This window comes from Chenopodium album, chromosome 11, assembly GCF_948465745.1.
Source record: "Chenopodium album chromosome 11, dcCheAlbu1.1, whole genome shotgun sequence".
NCBI lineage: Eukaryota > Viridiplantae > Streptophyta > Magnoliopsida > Caryophyllales > Amaranthaceae > Chenopodium > Chenopodium album.
The window spans coordinates 48,100,015-48,114,466 of NC_137844.1; the positions used below are offsets into that span (position 1 = coordinate 48,100,015).

The window sequence follows — 14,452 nt, forward strand, 5'->3', positions numbered from 1 at the left end:
ATACATGGACATATATATATATAAGAACATAGTGTTCGTCAATAATGTACATGAGATTTTTGTGCAATAATTTTGTATTTTTTTTTTTTGTGAAAAAAAATTTGTATATAAGGAAATAGATAAATAGTAATGTAATTAATTTTTTTTTTTATCATACATTAATTACAAATCATTTCGGGTTTTTTTTTCACCAAAAGTTCACTTTCTCTCTCCAAACAAAACTTCAAACCCATTTAAATTCCTCAAACCTCCAGCCAAATTTCAAAAAATTCAAAATTTTTTAGTACAAAATTGTTCAAGATGACAGATAAAAACGAAAGGTAAGACCAGATTCGACATTCATACTTGTTTATTTTGAGTTTGAGTGTTTGTTTTTTTTTATAAATTTGGTTGAAAATTGTAATTTTTAGTTTTATTGGGAATTATTTGCGATTTATGTGGTTTTGTTGTTGCAATGAGAAATAAAATGAAGTTCTTAAAGAGATCGACCAATTAATACATTTTGGAAGAAGAAAGCAAGTAAATAGACAAATTCAGAATAAGTTATTGATTCAAATAATACAATGTACATTAAAATACAATAATATGTTCTTTTTCATATACTTGCATGGTCCAAATAATACAATGTACATTAAACCTGTAAGCAACATTATAATTGTAGGTGTCTTTTGAAGCGTCCTATGTTAAGTATGTTGTGAATATGCTTGGCATTCATAGGAAGTGGAAATTGACATTATACGATTAGGGACAAGAAAAGTAGGGAGCCGCCAACAACTTTTTAAGGAACTTGTAACCAATGTTATCAGGATCGCGATCCGAATCGTAGGATCGTACGATCCTACGATCCTAATCTCATCAAACGACTTGGATCGTCCTTAAGATCGGTTTTGCAAAAAATCGGGCATAGGATCGTTGAGATCGTATAGGATCGGTGGGATCGCGATCCTATGTCGATTCCAACGATCCTACATTAAAGCTTATATTTGTGAAAATTTAGTCAGCCAAACATATTATGGGCTGGCCCATTAATATTCTAGCCTTAAGAATCCAAGATATCATTATCTTATTTGTAAAAAAAACCCTTTTTGATCACTTTTTCCTATCCATTTCACCGACATTCAAGATTCAAGTCATTCAACTCCAAATCTCCATTTCACCATTATCTTATTCATGCAAATCGACACATGCATGATGCATAAACTCCATTTTTTTTCTCCAAGCTTGCAAAGGTATGTTCTTTTATTATGAAATTTTCAATTTTTCTTTATTTGCTTAGTAATTTAGGGATTGTTTTGGTAAATTTGCATGTTTTTGTTCGTTTTCTACTGTTATTCAATTTTGGGATTTTGTTTAGACTTCAGATTTTGTTAATTTAACTTTAGTTTTTAGAATTTATGTTAGGACTAGTAAATTATGTTGATAATCTAGAAATATTATTAAGTTTAAATTGATATTTGAAGATTGAAGTGCTCAATTTTTTTTCCTCAAATTGAAATTCCCTGTCTATATGTAGGTAGGTATTATTTATGCGACTTTGTTGAAATTGATCATTCGAACTTCAAATTATGTCAGCATCTGCAAGCTCTGTTAAAAATAAAAGGAAAAATTTTCCTGGTAGTAGGACTGACCCAGGCTGGGAACATGGTAGTGAGGTAGATAGTGAAACTAAGAAAGTAAGATGTAAATATTGTGGTGTTGTGCGTGCTGGTGGTGTTTATAGGCTTAAACATCACCTTGCTGGGACTGGTTGTAATGTTGAAAGATGTTTGCAAGTTCCGGATGATGTGAAACATAAATTTAGAGACCTATTACAAGCTAATGCAGAACAATCTAGTAGAAAAAAGAAAAAATTTAATGATATAGGTGAGGATGATGATAATCATGAATATCAACAAAGTAATAATTTGAACAAGAGGGGGGGAATGGATGCTTTTGTGAGTAGAAGCAAACCTGGAGTACAAACAACACTTAATCAGAAATATAAAAAGGAAGAAAGAGAAGAAGTTTGTCAACAAATAGCTCGTTTTTTTTACACTAGTGCGATTCCATTCAATGCCGTTAACAATCTTGAATTTCCTATCATGGTTGAAAAAATCGCAAAGTATGGGATTGGACTTAAACCACCAAGCTATCATGAAATAAGGGTGAGATTTTTGAGTAAAGAAGTGAAAAATGTAGTGACCATGCTTGAGGAGTTCAAAGAAGAATGGAAAAAAACAGGTTGCACCATTATGTCAGATGGATGGAGTGATAGAAAAAGACGCTCCATTTGTAATTTCTTAGTGAATAGCCCTAAGGGGTCTGTGTTCCTATCTTCAATTGATACATCTGAGATCTCTAAAACAGCCGACAAAGTTCTTGAAATGTTGGATGCGGTTGTAGAAAAGGTTGGTGAAGAGAATGTTGTGCAAGTTATCACAGATAATGCTGCAAACTACAAAGCTGCTGGAGAAAAATTGATGGAGAAAAGGACTAAATTATTTTGGACGCCATGTGCTGCTCACTGTATTGATCTAATGCTGGAGGATTTTGATAAGAAGATTAAGGTCCATAGTGCTACCATCGCTAAGGCTAGGAAGATAACAACTTACATATACTCTAGAACCGTACTCCTCACTTGGATGAAAGAGTTTACCAAAGATAGAGAGCTTATTAGACCTGGTATCACGCGATTTGCTACATCTTACCTGACATTGAGGTGCTTAAATGAGCATAAAGGATCATTACTTGCTTTGTTTTCATCTAATAAATGGACATCAAGTAAGTTTTCTAAATCTGTTGAAGGGAAAAAAGTTCAAAGAATTATCTTGGATACCAGGGGATTTTGGCAGAGTGTTATAATGTGTTTGAAAGCAGCATTGCCACTTGTAAAAGTTCTACGAATGGTAGATTTCGATGAGAACCCAGCTATGGGATTTATCTATGCAGCTATGGCCCAAGCTAAAAACCAAATCAAGGAGAATTTTAACAATGTTGAAAGAAAGTAAGCTGTTAAGTTTCATATAATTTATTTTGTATTATATTGTTACTTGTTAGAACATAATTATAGATATATACTTGCGTATAATCTTTTTCTTATAATGTAGCTATAAACCAATCTTGGATATCATTGATGAGCGTTGGGAGGATCAACTTCATAGGCCCCTCCATGCAGCAGCTTATTTTTTAAATCCACAATTTCAATATAAGCCTGATTTTCAAGCCAATGCTGACATTAAAATAGGCTTATATAATTGTCTTCAAAGAATGGTTTCTGATCCGGACGAAAGAATGATGATTGATTTACAAATGGATGCCTTTAAAAATGCCAGAGGGCTTTTTGGGTTGCCTACTGCTGTGATGACAAGAACAAAAAAAACTCCAGGTTTGGATTTTGGGTATAAAATTACATCTTATTTTTTATTACAACAAATCGAATACTAACATACTATTCTGAATGTGCCTTAATTCATAAAGCTGACTGGTGGGATTCATATGGGGATGAATGTCCAGAGCTTAAAAACTTTGCCATAAGAATTTTAAGCCTCACTTGTAGTTCCTCGGGTTGTGAACGAAATTGGAGTGCATTTGAAATGGTAAAACTACTATCTAATTTTTTTTTTTTTTTTTTTACTTTATATTATACAAATTTGGGTCATTTGATGTCTTCTAAATTTTTTTTCTATATGTAATTTAAACAGGTTCATACAAAGAAAAGAAATCGATTACATCAACAAAAAATGAACGATTTAGTTTTTGTGATGTATAATTTGAAATTGAAGCGAAGGCATGAGAAACGAGCAAGCAAGTCAATCACAGAACCAATAGTTTTGGAAGAGGTGTCGTCTGATGATGAGTGGATAGCAGAGGAAGAAGAACCTGTTCTTCCAACAAATGATGCATGGTTCACTAATCTTGATAGAGCAGCAAGGAGGATTGCTAGAGAAGTTACAAGAAATGGAGATGAAAATCATGAAGACCATGATGGTGAGCTTTTTATTTTCCTTTTCATTCAATATTTATTACTTATAAAAATCTTATCTTCTCCTATTTCACCTTTTTAATTATTTTTGCCACATATTGTGTAGATGAAATCGTTGAAGTAACAAATTTGACCGACAATGATGATGACATTGCAGCAACTTATATGGGCTCAAATGAATTTAATGATGATGACGATTTTGGTGATGGCAACAACTTTGAAAATGAGCCAACTAGTACAGGAGAAACTAATGTTAGAAGTGATGATGTTGAGTATGGCAATTTGAGTTTTGGATATGATGATTGATGAATATACTTTAATTAAAACTAAGATTTTTGTAATTAAAACTATTTTATGTCATTATGTGTATTATTTTGTCATTGAAGTATTGAACTCATAACTATTGCCTTGTTCTCAAGATTTTTATGTACAAATTTATTGAGAAAGATGTCGAAATATTCGCTATAATTAGCTTTTTAATGAAGTATCGCCTTTTCAATGAGTAAATCACTAAGTATTAGCATTATTAGTGTTGTTTTTACATAAAATATGATCCCACAACAATTTTATACATCTACTATGTCTTAGAATTGAAAATTGGTAGGATCGTGCGATCCTACGATCCGATCCCACGATCCGATCCTGCTAGGCCTTTTCGATCCAACTTAGAATCCCGATCCTGAAAACATTGCTTGTAACTGTTCACGGATCATTTAAGGCAACCACGATTAAGGGACAACAATAGGCAACAACGATTGACCCGCGAAGGTTACACCCCATTCATAATCCATGAGATTACTAACTCCATATGGTTCGGAACCACAAAAGGAGGATCAGAAATGATGGTACGAAGTGAGTCATTGGGTTACATTCGCCCATACTGGCCTCTACTCGATTCTTATAGTAAAAGGCAATTCATGCGATCTCAAAGGCATGCAAACAAAAATTCAATTTGTTCCAAACTATAATTATGCTAAATTGGTTGAATATTAATACACACATAATTCTAAAAAATTAGTGATCACTTGATTAAATAACAAGATTAAAAAGAAACTTAAACCGGTCGTCCAAATTATCTTATTAGGCGTTATATTCAATTACATATTCCCTTTAAACATGCAATGTGGTGATCATAAAAAATATAATACAATCAACATTAATATTGGAAACAATTTAATAATAAATCCAACAATTAATATATGACAAACATAATAAAAAAAAAAAATTGTTAGAAAAATAATAGGAATAAAAGGAACATGATTCCTTACTTTGATTTTGTTTGCTTGCAGCTATAAAACAATAAACGTGTTAATAACTTCAAGGAAAATTAATAAACAATAATTGAAATTAAATTGAAATAAACTAGAGTTGATTTGGGGCCAAACCCTCAAACAATTCTACCTTTCACGCCTTGGTTTAAGTGTAGAACTACGGGTAAAGTACGGACTCCTTGGAGTGCTTAAGGGAAGTATTGTGGAAGAATAAGGTAGGCTAGTGTTTAGGCTAGAGCATAGAAGAGAGAAGAGAGAATGATTTAATGCAGAAGAGAGAATGATTTAATGCAGAAGAGAGGAAGACAGAATGATTATTGGTGCCCCGAAACTATGAAAATTAGCCTCGTATTTATAGAGAAAATATGAGCGGTGAAGCACGGAGCCCTAGAAGTGAAAAGGCGTTGCAGAAAAACCCTAAGAAAACACCATGTCACGGTATGTGTGCCGCGACACGGCGCGGGATACCGTGACACAGTGCAGTATACCGTGACACAATTGTATGTTGTGACACGACATTCAGGTTTTCCTGAAAACCGTCCAGATTCATCTTTATCTTTGCTTAACAACTAAGAACGTGATATTTTAGGCGTCGTTTAAGCAATTCCGAAATAATTTCAGGCTTAGGGTTTTTATTATTTATTAATTGGGCTTAATTAATAAATAACACGAAATGAGTTAAAAGGGTTTGGGCTAGGATATGAGTTGGATTGGGTTTGAATAAATGGTTTGACTGATTTGTTGACTAAATATGTTGACTATGTTTGACTGAACATGGATTTTAAGCACTTTCGAGATTAAATACTCGACCTAACCAATAATGGCGGTGAAAGGTTGTTCATCATCGGCTTTGGTTTTGGAGAGACATTTTTCGGTGTCTACAATAACATATGTGTTCATTAGAATATAATATAATGTACATTATAATACAGTAAAACGTTCTTTTCATATATACTTACATGATCATTTATACCAAATGTACATTTACTATATGAATAATGTTCTTTAATATTACCATGTTCTTTATTAATATTACAAATGTTCTTTAGATTTACAAAAAAAAAAAAGGTTATATGTTCTTTACAAAATAGTTATATGTTCATTACAAAGCAACTTAATGTTCATTCTTCCTTTTTTTTATATATATAAAAAAAACATAGGCACGATGCTCCGTGCATATGCCTGCATGGAAAAAATTTCAATAAGTTAGATGATATTATCAATTGGCTGGATGATATCCTCTATTTGCTATATGATATCATGGCTGGATGATATCATTTGTTGGCTATATGATATCATTTATGATTGTGTCTATGATATCTTTATTGGCGTGATGATATCCTATATTGGCTATATGATATCATGGCTGGATGATATTTTCTATAGGCTATAGAGGATATCATCCAATCAATTGAGAATATCATCCAGCCAATAGAGGATATTAAAAATCTGCTGGACTGACGCAATACTTTCTCAACTAAAAATTGGATAAATAAAAATAAAATACTAATGATAATATTTTATACCAAAAATAAAGAAATGTTATACTTTATTACTAAAAAAAAATAAGTTAATCATGAATACATAATCATTAAAACATTATGCTAGTTATATTTCACTCAACCACTATAAATTTTTCACTAAAATTAAGTATGAGAAATTGACAATTAGTCATAGTAAAAATAATAAAGGTCTCTTGGTTGGGCCTACTTATCTTTGATATTAGTCCACCCCAGCTAAAACAAAAGAAATTCGTTGAGTGGAAGACTGAAACTTTAAAGGTTATAAGGTCTTGGTTGGGCCTTGGGCCTATTTATATGAATATAGCATTCGAAATGTTTATTTTGAAATTCATGATATTGTTGGAGACTTGGAGTAGAGCTCGTTATTACTAAAATATAAATTTTGTACAAAGTTTTTCGTATAACTTTTCATTTGTTTAACACCTAGAATGTTGTGGTTTGTTTCATCATTTCATGTATTTATGTAACATAGGATTGTATGTATATATTTACAACTATTTCAAAGACTTTCATTATAGCACAAGATAAGCGCAGTTTAGTTGACATAAGGTGACATGGTCTTCATTGCATATTTTACTATTATTATGTACCTATCGGCTACTGTACATCATAAGATGAGCGCAATTTAGATAGTTTAAGGCCTTGTTCGTTTGAGCTTCTGGGTAGAGCAAAATAGATTTCAGCAGAACATAACAGGTGTCAACAGAGCAGATTGAATCAGCAAAGCAGACCAAATTTCAGTATAGTTGATTAGCTCTAAAGAACAGGGCCTAAGTGTGTACTAGAAAAGAGATGAGTTAGACTCTTGCCCATATTGTTCCATAACTTTTGAATTTATCGCATCTAATCTAGCTTAGGGGGCTAATTAGGGTTGTGTCACCCCGCCGGCCCCTCCATAACTTTTGAATGTATCGCATCTTAGGGCAGAACTAGCTTGGAGGGCTAATTAGGGTTGTGTTCCCTCCCGACCCCTCCATAACTTTTGAATTTATCGCATCTAAGGGCAGAGCTAGCTTAGGGGGCTAATTAGGTTTGCTTTTCCCCCACCCCCCGACCTCTCCATAATTTTTGAATTTATCACATCTAAGGGCATAGCTAGCTTACAGGGCTAATTAGGGTTGCATTTCCACACCCCCCCCCCCTCACATGTCATAAATGAATGAAGTAGTGGGATTTTATTGGTTTGGGACTTGTATAGCCTATCAAGAGTCTCAACCATGACTTATATTTTCCCACTATTTTAAATTAAATACGGAGTAGAACTTTGATGTTTACCTTTTTCTCTCCCACAAATATTTTTGTCCCCATAATAAATTATATAATTTATCAATTCCGCACATTCATGCATATATTGAAACAAAAAACAAATATGAGGATTATATAATTTAAATGTAGCATGATTCTAATACTTAATGGTTGGATCTATTTTTCTTCTTGAACCTAACATGCATGTTGAAAAAATAATTAACATGTATACTTAAAACGTTGAGAATTTAAAGAAGATTTGAATTAAATGATAAAAAAAATGAAAGTAAATTAATTTGTAATTAGATTAGATTGAAAAAAGTTGAAGGTAAATTAATTGGTAATAATTAGATCAATATATATAGTCTATCAAAACAATTGCTAGTTTAGGTAAAAATGCTTCTAGTACTCCATAGTACTTTAGTATACATGATCATAAGTAGTACCATTTCATTTCTATAGAAGTACTTACCGCCAAAATTATGATTTTCTAGTCTAAATTACAATTATTTTTCAAGTGAAAGAAAAATGGAGTGAACCCTTAAAAGTTTTCTAAGTTATTAAAGCACTACTCCATTCATATATCCTCGGGTGTATAATAGACATGCCCTCAAAAAGACAGACGTATATATACTTTCCTGCCACTACATAAAGTTCACCTCATGCGTACTCGTTGTAATGCTAAGTAAGCAACTATTCTATAGCCCACCAACATTAGTCCCAAGACACAAACATCCATCCATAAATGATTGAGGCCCATTGATTTTACAGCAGGAACATCAATAACTTTGCACCATTCCCATTTTCCCATCTTCAAGCAAGGGTAAGTATCATCTTCTTGGTATTGTACACCAAGGAGTAACTTGTAACAATAGTAGCTATAACTCAAGTACTTAAGCCACACAATGAAAGGAGGGATTTGTTGGACATAGTAGCCTCCGGCGATTAGGAACACTAGGGTTGTGACCGAAGCCAAGGTGGTTGCCGGTTTGATGTCCATTAGTATTGCTCCTATTGCAAGGCCTAGGCTTTGAGCAACCAAAACATTGTAAAGGACAACAATGAGAGAAAGAATAAAGATGATGGGGTTTGGCTTTAGTCCACCCATCCAATATATTATGAAGACAAAGGCGGTAGGTAGGGCTAGCTCCAAGGGTAAGTCTCCTATTGTTCTTGCTAGAAAGTATGAGGAGAGCTTGTACATTCCTGATGTGCGTTCCTTGATTAGCATTCTTCGTTCTTGTGGAAAGGTGAAAACCGCATTATATAAAGGGTAAAAACCCCAAAATACGGAAAAGAAGAAAATCAAAGCAACCTGCACAATATTGATAATATATATAGTCAGATAATAATATAAACCTAAATAATTATATATGGTTCATTTACGAACAATGAAAATGGTGCTCATAAACCTATATGTGCTTAACACTGGTATGGCTCACGTTATATTTATACATAGGTTTAAGAGCACTATGCTCGAAACTCTTGAAGATGGTACACCCAGTTGCATAAAATAATATGTAGCGAAAGGTAAATCAGAAGCACCTTATCAAAAGTATAAATCATTTACCACTTTATATCTTAAACAACTTTCACTTCTAAGCTTACATAAAAGTAACTTTATCGTGCCCACTAGAAGTACATAAACTACATGGCTTTTAGTACTGAGTAGTAAAAGATGAAAAATCTAAATCACATGCAATTCGTGGTGGAGGTTAAATCAAATCCATCAATAAGCCTAAAGTGACAATTAAATTGATGAAGAATAAAGTAAAGAAATAGCAAAACTAAATCTTTAGTGGTTAGTAAGGAGGTACAAGAATCAATATAAAGATTACAAATCTAATACTTAACGGGAAATTCATTAATTTTGATTATTGCTTTAACTTATTATCTAATCTTAAAGTAAGATGCTGTATTTAATTTAACAATAAAATTCTTTGAATTAATTCTTATTATTACTTTATCAAATTCCGTACTCGTATAGTCGTATTAAGTAAGGCATAATTAGTAGCTTGATTATCTTAAAAAGTAACTTAATAAAATTATTATCTTGTAACTTTGCTGATAAGCTTCTTTATTAGAACACAATATTTAAAGCTGTAAATTAGCTAGACCACTAAGTTTTCTTTGTCCTATAGTTTTATAACATGTTGAGCTCATGAGAAAACTCACATGTGAGTGGTGTGTTGTCCCACATTTTATAAGTGAGAGTTTGTATAGGAATGTGTATCCCACATTGAAGAAATAAGAAAGTTGTGTCCACTTTATAAGGCTAAGGGGCTACTCCCCTCATTGCCATATGGTTTTGAGGTGGAACCTTCTTGGTCGTATAAAGTGGACAGGTGTGACGGGTGCGGCCCACACCTGTTTATCATAACAATACTAGTTTGTGACTTTGTGGTACCTAAGTCCTAAGATGTGGTTGAAAGAAGTCTCTCTATATCGAACCCTAAATCTACAATCTAAATTAAAGTCTGTAAGAGAGCTAGCCAATTGCTTTAACTTTACCTCTTACATCGACTGAGTATCGAACAAACTCGTGATCGTGATGTGTAATCTCTACAAACATGATATGGTACAAAATTTTACAAAAAAGGAATGAAAGAAAATGAAAGGTAGCTTACTCTATCTTCAATGTGGGATTCAGGGGTGTGCCACCAAAGGAGCCCACCAAGGGTGGCAACACTTAAGACCTGGAAGATTCTGAGCCTATTAAATGCTTCAAATCTCCTTTCTTTCATCCCTCTCTGTAGCAATACTTTGAATTGGTGCCACCAGCTTGTGCACCATTGTTCTCCTTTTCTGTCTTTCCCTAATTATCATAATAATTTCTGATTAGACAACACATAATTACAAATGCCTAATCAATATGATAGGACATAATGTTATGTTAGTATACATATATACTCTCTTCCATAATAAAATAATATTTGTAAAATTTTGATTATATTTTTGCTATAAATAAATAATGATATCCTTCTGTTCTTTTTTGTTTTACCTTTTTCTAGCTTTGTTCGTGATTTTATGTTCTACCTACCTTAACTAATTTTTTTGTCATATCACATTTACCATCTTAACCCCGGCCCCTTCCACAAGAATTGCACCTACACATATTCTTTTATATTATTAATCTTTTTCTTAAGGTGAGTACAATGAGATTGTTTTTCATTCATGACATGTAAATAATTGGTTATTACAATATTACTTAGTTATTTGTCTCAGAAAAATATATGTGTTCAAGCGTCAGTCTGTCATATTCAACTATCTTATAAAGTCATAAACTTATATATTCAACTATCTTATAAAGTCATAAACTTATAAATAAACACAGTCTAAAATAGAGAACTGTGAACCCAACAAGACGACACAAGCACTTAAATATAACTAAAAAAACATAGGGGAGTGCTAGCTATTATACTTCTTAATCATTATTATAATTATGCATGCCCATTATTAACTAATTTTTGAAAGGAATAAATTAAAGTAGGTAAAGAAGTTATATACTTGTTGTGTTAGAGGCATCTTTCTTCCAACCGTAATTAGCCGTTTCCAAATTGCAAAGTTCATTCTTCAATCTTGTTGATATATTCTTTTCATAAGCAGAACTTAGAGCTTCCCTCACTTGTTTCTTTTCTTGCTCCATATTTTCACCTGTCTCCATTGCATGCTTCGACTCCGGCCCAATTCCTATATAAAAAAAATATTATAATATAATTAATAAACAAGAAAAGAAGATTAACTTTTAACACAACTTGTTAATATTGTAATTAGTACTTTTTATTTGATTTCTAGTACAATTATGACATGTCAAGCATTACTTGGACAATCTTGGTTGAAGTATAAAGTGAAGCAAGTAAAGGTGAAAAGGAAGTTTAAGACTTAGTTACCTTGAACTTAATCATGTTGCTTGTCTATACATGTTTAATTATAATAACTAATTAAGGTTAATGAGAGATTATCATGATATATGTTAGCACATTATAAACCTTAGCACCAAACAATGGGTGGGGTCACCATTATATTATTTGAAGGTAAGTGGGCTAGTCCTAATTCTTTCTTCCACTTCCACATTTATAAGTAACGTTACAATGATGATTCATGATCACTTCCACCACTTTGAGGATAGTATAGTAGGCCATAAAGCTTACCCCAATCATAATATACAAGTACTATTATAATTATTGATTACCCTTTATATTATCTAATATATCTACTTTAATTGTTAAGATTAGATGAGTGTAAATAAAATCTTAAAATATAATTTGTAACTAAAATTAACTTAATTTAAGTTAAAATGTACAAAAGTTTATGTTGGCTTACCACTAGCGAGGTCTAGGAGAAGATCGGCAGGGTTAATTGTCAAGGAGGTAGAAAATCCGATCGAATTGAAATATTCTAGAGCGGAGGAGGCAGACCCGTAATAGATAGGTCTGCCCTCAGATAGAAGTACCACCTTGTGGAACATGTGGTATAGACGACTAGATGGTTGGTGGATCGTGGTGATTACAGTCCGTCCCCCCTCAGCCAGACTCTTAAGGGTGACCATAATACGTAAAGCTGTGGTTGAATCAAGGCCCGAAGTAGGTTCATCTAATAACATTAGGCTTGGGTTAATCAACATCTCTTGACCTATGCTAACCCTCTTTTTTTCTCCTCCTGAGATACCCCTTACTAATGGGCCTCCAATCATACTATTTCTCACCCGGCCCAGGCCCAACTCTGCTACCACGCGTTCCACCTGGCTCACTTTAACTTCGTGGGCCAGGGCGCTTGGTAGCCTTAAAAGAGCTGTAAACAATAAGGTTTCAAATACTGTGAGGTGAGGGTATAGTACATCATCTTGAGCAACAAAGCCTGTTCGTCTCTTTATTGTACCGGAGAAAGGTTGGCCGTTGTAGGTGATTTTACCACTTAGTAACTTGCCACCAATCCTTCCGCCGAGGGCGCTTAGTAGGGTGGTTTTACCGCTGCCCGAAGGACCTAACATGGCTAGGATCTCTCCCGGACATACAACGCCACTAACACCATTAAGGATGGTCTTTTCCTTGCATTTTTGACCTTGCAACTTTACCTTGTACACAACTTCCTCAAACTAAAAAAGCAAGAAATTAAAGTAGGCTTGTTAGAAACGTTCAGTAGAAGTAATTATAAACACAACAAAGACATGCTAAACATACATACACAAACTATATCTATTTTTCACACGTAAGAAATAAAGAGAGGTTGTTTCCAATTGACCCGAAATAAGGATAGAATGAAAAACCTTTAAAGCGATGGGGAAAACGGGTTCCAACATAGTGGGAAGATCTTGGAGGGTTGTATTATTGTTATTACAGCCGTTATTCTCCGGCTTTGGTGCTATGCAATTGAAGGGCATAAGTGATTTTCTTAGGATGATTTGTTTTAGTTGTTATTTAATTAATTTGGAGATTATTAGTGGAGGGAATAAGAGAATAAGAGAAAAAGAGAGGAAGAAAGAGTTTGAGAAGGTGTTTGTTAAAAAACAAGTTTGGTGTTGGATGTCCAAAGTGAGGAGAGGGACAAATGTGAGTATATATAGTGAGAAAATGAAAAAGGAGGCGCCAAGAGGATTGCTTTGTTAATTAGTTTGTTTTTGGTTGTATGAGAGTTTATTGCTAAAGAGAGTGTCACTTAAGTTATGTTTATTCTAGCCTTGCTTATGGGTTCTAATTGGGTCCTTATTACCAGTTACGACAACCTTTTCGTATAATACTGTTTAAAGTAGCAACAGGTTGTTTGGATCAAGTTTGGCTCAACTTAGTTTGATTAACAAATTAGTTAAGGTAAAAGTCATTTACTTCAGTGCCATTTAAGGTAAGGACTTTACCAATTTAGTACAAATTTAAGTCAGATACGATTGTTCTTTCTAAAAATTATTAATCAATATATATCGAATTGTGATAGTTTTCAATCATGGTCATAATCGGACTTTAAATTTAAGATGCAATTAAGGACTGAATCGAATAATAAGATCTGATAATTAGATACGTGGGTCACTTCTAGTTGTACTACTAAACCCATTAGTTATAGTTAGTGATGAGATTGATCTCATTCCGATGTTAACTTTTGATATAATTAAGTCACCCTAGGACCTTTTGCTTTTGCTTATTAGGTGCAAAAAAAAAAAAAAAAAAAAAAAAAAAAAAAAAAAATCTTATTCATCACTATTTATTCAATTTATCTTCTAAATCGAATTTTCGGCCCCAAGAACATTTCTTTCTTTTTAGCCGAAAGGTTAATATTAGGCTAAATTATGTAACAATGTAAACATATTATTATTCCACATGATTATTAGAATCCACTAGATTTTTTTTATCTTAATCAATTAATAGTGATAAGTTTATCTCTCTTTATTTTGTTATCTTTCCTTGATCAATCACTCTACCACCTTTTGCATGCCTCTAATTCTTTGTCTCAAAATATTCTTT

The 14,452-nt window shown here is 33.0% G+C and overlaps 3 protein-coding genes across 3 annotated transcripts; 2 read left to right on the forward strand and 1 right to left on the reverse strand.

The window, feature by feature from the left end:
- The first annotated feature begins 1,565 nt into the window (after positions 1 to 1,565).
- On the forward strand, positions 1,566 to 3,513 carry LOC145566731 (uncharacterized). Its single transcript, XM_081626056.1, has 3 exons — positions 1,566 to 2,983; positions 3,087 to 3,336; positions 3,457 to 3,513. Exons 1-3 carry the CDS (start codon positions 1,566 to 1,568, stop codon positions 3,511 to 3,513), a joined length of 1,725 nt encoding a protein of 574 aa, XP_081482182.1.
- Positions 3,488 to 4,341, forward strand: LOC145569008 (uncharacterized). Its single transcript, XM_081628383.1, has 2 exons — positions 3,488 to 3,966; positions 4,068 to 4,341. The coding sequence occupies exons 1-2, from the start codon at positions 3,720 to 3,722 to the stop codon at positions 4,265 to 4,267; spliced, it is 447 nt and encodes a 148-aa protein (XP_081484509.1). The 5' UTR covers positions 3,488 to 3,719; the 3' UTR covers positions 4,268 to 4,341.
- Positions 4,342 to 8,347: 4,006 nt separating this feature from the next.
- On the reverse strand, positions 8,348 to 13,510 carry LOC145569010 (ABC transporter G family member 14-like). Its single transcript, XM_081628385.1, has 5 exons — positions 13,267 to 13,510; positions 12,324 to 13,095; positions 11,508 to 11,690; positions 10,628 to 10,815; positions 8,348 to 9,315 (listed from the first exon to the last, which is right to left on the reverse strand). Exons 1-5 carry the CDS (start codon positions 13,378 to 13,380, stop codon positions 8,656 to 8,658), a joined length of 1,917 nt encoding a protein of 638 aa, XP_081484511.1. The 5' UTR covers positions 13,381 to 13,510; the 3' UTR covers positions 8,348 to 8,655.
- Between the last annotated feature and the right edge of the window lie 942 nt (positions 13,511 to 14,452).

Coding starts and splice junctions, on each gene's coding strand:
- LOC145566731 (XM_081626056.1), top strand. CDS start 1,566: ATGTCAGCATCTGCAAGCTCTGTTAAAAATAAAAGGAAAAATTTTCCT. Junction 2,984..3,086: donor TTTAACAATGTTGAAAGAAA/GTAAGCTGTTAA, acceptor CTTATAATGTAG/CTATAAACCAATCTTGGATA. Junction 3,337..3,456: donor TTTTTGGGTTGCCTACTGCT/GTGATGACAAGA, acceptor TAATTCATAAAG/CTGACTGGTGGGATTCATAT.
- LOC145569008 (XM_081628383.1), top strand. CDS start 3,720: ATGAACGATTTAGTTTTTGTGATGTATAATTTGAAATTGAAGCGAAGG. Junction 3,967..4,067: donor AAATCATGAAGACCATGATG/GTGAGCTTTTTA, acceptor CATATTGTGTAG/ATGAAATCGTTGAAGTAACA.
- LOC145569010 (XM_081628385.1), bottom strand. CDS start 13,380: ATGCCCTTCAATTGCATAGCACCAAAGCCGGAGAATAACGGCTGTAAT. Junction 13,096..13,266: donor TTTTCCCCATCGCTTTAAAG/GTTTTTCATTCT, acceptor TTGCTTTTTTAG/TTTGAGGAAGTTGTGTACAA. Junction 11,691..12,323: donor TCTCCTAGACCTCGCTAGTG/GTAAGCCAACAT, acceptor TTTTTTATATAG/GAATTGGGCCGGAGTCGAAG.